General features: G+C 45.5%; 1 protein-coding gene across 1 annotated transcript; it reads right to left on the bottom strand.

Annotated features, from left to right (window-relative positions):
• Positions 1–5,129: 5,129 nt before the first annotated feature.
• On the bottom strand, positions 5,130–6,065 carry LOC131480105 (olfactory receptor 8B8-like). Its single transcript, XM_058662549.1, has one exon. It carries the CDS (start codon positions 6,063–6,065, stop codon positions 5,130–5,132), a length of 936 nt encoding a protein of 311 aa, XP_058518532.1.
• Positions 6,066–6,364: the final 299 nt, after the last annotated feature.

The following is a 6,364-nucleotide window of genomic DNA, read 5'->3' as shown; positions in this document are numbered from 1 at the left end:
GGGTCTTTGGGTTGTGGAATTACTGCCTAGGAACATCCATGGATATGGCCACTGTGCATGTCTGTGAGAAATGAATCCTGAGAGACTCCCAAAGACAGGGTCACTGCACCTGCAGGTAAGCAAGGGGACTGAGACCAGCTGGTTTTGAGGAGAGAGACTGGAAGCTGTGTATGGGTCAGATTGATACACCAGGCCACATGGGAGTCCTAATTTTGGCTTGCTATCATGGAACATTGCTAACCACCACACACAAGTCCATGTGAAAGCTAGGGCTGGGTGCCTTTCTCGCAGGTCTACATCCAAGTACCTGACTGAATGTTGGTTGGAACAGGGGATGGGTCACAGTAGGCAGGGCAATAACACTAACCAACATATGAGAGAACCAGGTCCAGGGGTAGATTCTGTTGGGGATATGTGGGCCTAATCCTGTGGAAATACAAGTCCAGCTAGCTAGCTCAAGAGTTGGAGTTGGAATGTGCTGAGCTAGGTGTAAACATGGAACTTGCCATCATTCACAGGTACTGGGACAGAGAATAGTCTGGGCAGATCCAGCCTGTAGCACCAGTAAGTGTATCCTAAAACAGAGTTGGGGACAGACTGGGCCACAATATTCACCAGCTCATACAAGGCAAAGATGAAGAATCAGGCTATCCCAGGCAAGGGCCTGCATGAGATCTGGGTCAGGGAGTGGGCCCAGTGGGGGAACTTGGGAAACACGCCTAGAGAGTCATAGCTCCCACTAGTGAGCACATGATCCAGGTATGGAGGTCAGGTAAGCGGGGTAAGTTGGCAAATGTGTAGGTTGGTTTGGAAGGGAGCAGAGTGGGCAGAGCCAAGCAAATCTTAGCTCACCGGCAAGTACAGAAACCAGGCTGGAGGGCAGGTCATGCTGGGCTAGGCTGTCATACCTAATAGTTTGCATGAGCAAGGGATGGAAGCAGACTGAATAGGGCCATGTTCCAGCACCCCCAAGCAAGAGTCAGGACTGGGGACAAGCTGGGTCAGTTCAGGCAACAGTATCCAAAGGCAAAGGTCATGACAGATGAGGGACTATGCCAAGCTGGGTCTGAGCAACCACTGGTATGAGCAAGATCTAAGCCTGGGATCAGGCCCGGTTGGGGAGAAAAGGGGAAGTCTTGGCTGGGTTGTGGTTCCAACTGATGAGTGCGGGGGCTGGAATGGGGGGCTGCAGTCTGGTCTGGATATGGCAGCAGTGTCCCTTGACACAATTGTGGACCAGAGTTGGCACACCGGACTGCGCTAGACTACAGCACCAATTGGTATTCCTGAGAACCAGGGTAGGTATAGGCTAGGCTAGGCTAGGTTTTTGCCCCTGCTGAGTAGTGTGTGAATTGTGTCTGTGTGTGGACTAGGCTTGGCTGGGCTGTAACACCCAATGTAACCTGGAATGGGTCAAAGGCCAGTCAGAAAAGGGCACTGTTTTTGCCAGGATAAAAAGTGAACCAAGTAGAGCTGGCTCACGCACCCATTAAGTGGTGCGCAGTCTGGCATTGGGAGAGGTTCTGATGGAGGAGATTTGGAAACTCCTCTGCTAGGACACAGACCCTGCAGGTGAGCTCAAGAGCTATGATAGGGAACAACCCAGACCAGGTCATAGAACTGTACCCATCAGCATACAGTTGACACAAGTTTGGGGCGAATCAGGCAGGGCAAGTTCACATCACATGCAGGCAAATCCAAGCACCAGAATGGAGTGTGGGTCAGGCCGAGTTCAGTCAAAACACATGTCAGTATACATGAGGGCTGGGACTGAGCGCTGGCTGACTAGGCTAGGCTGTAGCCCCCACCAGTGTGAGCAGGAATTTGGGGTGGGCCAGGATCGGCAAGGCTACAGCACCCACTGGCAAATGCTGAGGTGAGGGAAGCTGTGTAAGACTGGCCTGCAGTGCCCAACCAGGACACATAAGACCAGTGCAAGGTTGGGGCGGGGCAAACCTGATAAGGGGTCTGCATGGGGCTCCCCTGCTGGACCATCACTCCTACAGGACAGCATAGCTGGGATGGGGGCAGACAAGGCAAGGCAGGGCTACAGCACCTGTTAGCTTGCACGTAAACTGGATCTGGGAAAAGCCAGACTGGATTGACTGTTCTTACTGGTACATGCATAAGCCAGAGTGGGTGTGGGTTGATCGGGATTTGCCGCAGCATCAGTTGGAAGACGCTGGCACTGGGGGCAAACTCTGTCAAGCTAAACTGCAGAACCACCTGGAGAATGCAAGATCCAGGAGTGGGCCCATCAGGAAAATAGTGGGACATGGGACAGATTGTGGCAGTCTGCCATACATATTGGCAAGTACGGCAACTAGGGTAGGGGTGGGCCTGGTGGGGGTTACTGAGGAGGCCCAGCTCTGACACATGCATTCCACAGTTAGATTATGAAATCTGCAATTCTCTTCACAGTTGGGGTTCTCAATCCATCAGTTCATTTTGGGAGACTGCAAAGAAACTTCATCTGAGGTGATCCTAGACATGATTCTCGTGTGTGCTTGCCAACACAGGGTCCATCACAGACTGTCGTTCAAATCAGCTTTCATGCACATTGTTAGTTGCAATTGCTGTGTCAGTTCTGTCTCCAGCCCTGTCTTCTACATAGACCAATGGATGTTCCAGCCCAGCCTGATCCTGCTCACTACACACGTGGCCCCCATGCAAATCCATGGTAGTTGTAGCCTAGTAGGAGCGACCCTCAATAACCCCCACTGTCTGTTTATGTGACTGAGGTCGTTAAAGAAGTAACTGAATTAGGTCATCATTGTTACAATAACCAAACCGCTTTATACCCTTTTAAAATAAGAAACAGATACACACAGTCAAGCAGTGGCAAGTAATCAGCAGAAGAAATCAAGCCTCTGAGGATTCAGGGCTGGGCAGCACTCTGCAAACAAGGAGAAAAGCCTAAGGAGCAACCAAATGTGCCAACAACTAACTCCCAAACAGGGAGAGGATAAATTTCTGTCTGTGTAGTCATTCAATCTGTGGTATTTTGTTATGGTAATGTTAGCAAACTAATAGAGTCATATGTAAATCACTAGCAAAGACAGAACTCAAACACTCATGACTTGAAAAAAACTGGATTTTAATTTAAAAAAGCGGTTTCAATAAATGAAGTCTGATTACTTGGAAAAGAATTCATGTCCTTGTTGAACTAGTCCAAATACAAAATCTCCAAAGTCCTCATAAAAATAAAACTGGGGGAGTATTTACTCCATGTTTTAATCTAGATATGGATTTTACTTTGACTATTTGTGAATTCATTATTTGACAGTTCACAGGGTAACCTGAAAAAGTAGAATCAAGAAAGCAGGATTCAAGCAGTAACACCTACGATAGAAATGGCACCCACTCTGTGGTCATAGGGCACTTCCTCTGTGCTTTCCTGCATCTGTGGTTATCCAAATTTCCTCATCTTTAAAAGGAACAAAAGGCCATCATGATCTTTTAACATTCTTACTTCTTGAAGGGACCCTGCCAATAGTGAGCCTCTGGGGCTTAGAGCGGCAATAATTTTGGAGGAAAGGTCACTCAGTGTATCTCAATCTTTATTAACCAAACAGCATTGAGCCAATATTGAAATGTCACTGACTTTTTATGTGTGACACATTGAAGACTTGACATATGAGAGAAACCAATTGTTTTGGTTTTTCAGTTTTAAGATCTATTCATTTACTTGAAAGTCAAAGTTACAGCAGGTGGACATTGGTTGGGCTGAGGGGCACAGAAAGAGAGACATCTTTCATCTACTGATTCACTTCACAAATGGCCAAAACAGCTACACAGGACCAAACTGTAATGAAGAGATTAATCTGGATTCCTTACAGGAGAGGTTGAGGCAAACATTTGGGGATTTTTCCTACTTTTTACAGACAATTATCAGGTTACTGCCCCATAACTGGAGCAGCCTAGGCCAGAACCAATGTCCATGTGGTAGCCCTCTCCACCACATCACAGCCACAGTGTCCTCACACACAGCTGGAGGTCACTGCCTCTAGGACCTGGCTCCAGCAGCCTCTGCATGGAATGCTCCTGTGCATGCATCCCTTTTGTCCTCAGCACTCAGGATACTCACCAGCACCTCCTCAGAAAGGCCCTTCTAAACACCCACTCTAAAGTAGCTCGCAGGTACTCTCTGTATCATCACCTTAATGTGATCATTCTGCATAACCTTCCCACGACATGTCCTCACATGCATGTCTCCTCAAGAGCACCTGCACTTCATCTGTATCTGTCTAAACAATCAGCCCTCTGGGACCTCACACATTCCCGTCTTTATTATCCTTCAGATTATAGAATTAGAAACACCTGGTACAGGGTAGATACACATCAAGCATTTCCTAGTTAAATACTGTATTATTTATGCCATGTAATCCTCTGATTTAAAAAGATCAATGAAAAGTAAGAAAAAATGACTGATAATGATGTGCTAGAGTCTGAAATCTATTTAGGAAGAAGAAAATGATTTCTGTAGCAATCATTTGTAAACATTTATATGAAAATCCTTCCCCCAAAAACACACAGCATGATCAAATACTTATGCTCCTGCTCTGAAGTGCATGCTATAAAATGATTTGTGTGTGCGTCAGTGTGCTATTCCATAAAATTATGTGTTTCTGGTACTTGACCAGGACCATAAGTGCATATTCCTTCTCTATGCCTCATGATCTCCAGAGACAAAACAGGGAACAATCCAAATACCAAAGTGGGAAAAATATCACCCCAGTTCCCCTTGTGTGGAAATAGAGCAATGTCAAAATATAAAGCTGCAATCAGTGAGAGAGGGCTATGACATTAAGAAAACAAGAATGTACCTAAGTTCACCAACCTGATAAAAGCATGAACACAACTTCACTGGAACTAGATGGGTCTGAGAAAAAACATTCACATTCTTTTTGGTGTAATTATATGCAACTTTTCCTCTGAAAACACACTTATATGGAAAGACTGATACTCTACTTGGTCATATTGTCTTGACTGTGATCTACATAACTTAATAAATTGTTCCTATTTTCTAAATCCTGTGTATTTTTCTTTTGATCTATTCATCTTCTTTTCAGGGATTTATGTATCATCTGATCAACCGAAAATTGACATCAACACAACTGTAGTTATATTCAAGAAAAGACCAATTTTTTCTTCATCATCTTACTCAATGCAACATGTACATCTTTGTTCCTCAAGCTATAGATGAGAGGATTCATCATTGGACCCACAATGGTGTAAAAAATAGAAAACAGTTTTCCTTGAGCCAGAGATTCAGCAGGAAAAGGCTTGAAGTATGTAAGTGCTGCAGATCCAAAGAAAAGACACACCGTTATCATGTGGGAGCTACAGGTACTAAAGGCTTTGGACTTGGCATGAGAAGAACGGATGTGCAGGATGCTACAGAGGATCCGGCTATAGGAAACAAACAGAGTGACACTGGGAACGGCTGTGTTGATGCCCAACACGACAAAAATGACCAACTCATTGACATAGGTGATTGTGCATGACAGCAGGAGGAGAGGAGCAATGTCACACATGTAATGATTAATGATGTTGTCTTCACAGAAGGTGAGTCTCAGCATGCATATAGTGTGGGCCATGGCACCGAAAAATCCCATTGCATATGTCCATGCTGTCAACACAAGGCAGATCTGAGGAGACATGATGACCTTGTACAGCAGGGGCTGGCAGATGGCCACATAGCGGTCATAGGCCATTGATGTCAAGATGCAACACTCATCAATTACAAAGAAGCAGAAGAAAAAGAGTTGAGTGAGGCACTCAGCATAGAGGATGACGTTCTCTTTCACAAAACTCATCAGCATTCTGGGTATTATGACACAGGAGTAGCAGAGGTCCACAAAGGAAAGGTTGAAGAGAAAGTAGTACATGGGAGTGTGCAGGTGAGAGTTCAGAACAATGAGAACAATCAGGCCCAGGTTCCCCACCACAGCCATGACATAGATGCCTAAGAACAGGAAGAAGAGGGGCAGCTGCAGCTCTGGCTGCTGTGTTAATCCCAGCAGGACAAACTCAGTCACTGAAGAGTCATTTCCTGAGGCCATTCTTCCCTCATATGTCTCTGAGAAAAGTGGAAATACAGAAGCATTAGAGCAGCAGAACTCAGCTCACCAACAACCCCAAACAAATACGAAGGTGTCCGAGATCAGAAAATGAACTGAATCAAGAATTGTAAGCATTTTTGTTTACCCCATTTTATAAATTGAAGAGAATCCTTAAAGTTGAATTCCAAAAACACCTATGGGCAACTCCGGAAGAAGATGAAGAAACCCTTCGAACACTCTAGAGTCTGTAATGCTTCGTGTCTTCTACTACCCTCCTCATTGTCAATGGTGAAGTAGAA

The sequence above is a fragment of the Ochotona princeps genome, chromosome 4 (assembly GCF_030435755.1).
Source record: "Ochotona princeps isolate mOchPri1 chromosome 4, mOchPri1.hap1, whole genome shotgun sequence".
Lineage (NCBI taxonomy): Eukaryota > Metazoa > Chordata > Mammalia > Lagomorpha > Ochotonidae > Ochotona > Ochotona princeps.
The sequence above is the reverse complement of the archived record's forward strand: the minus strand, read 5'-3'. Positions and strand labels throughout refer to the sequence as shown.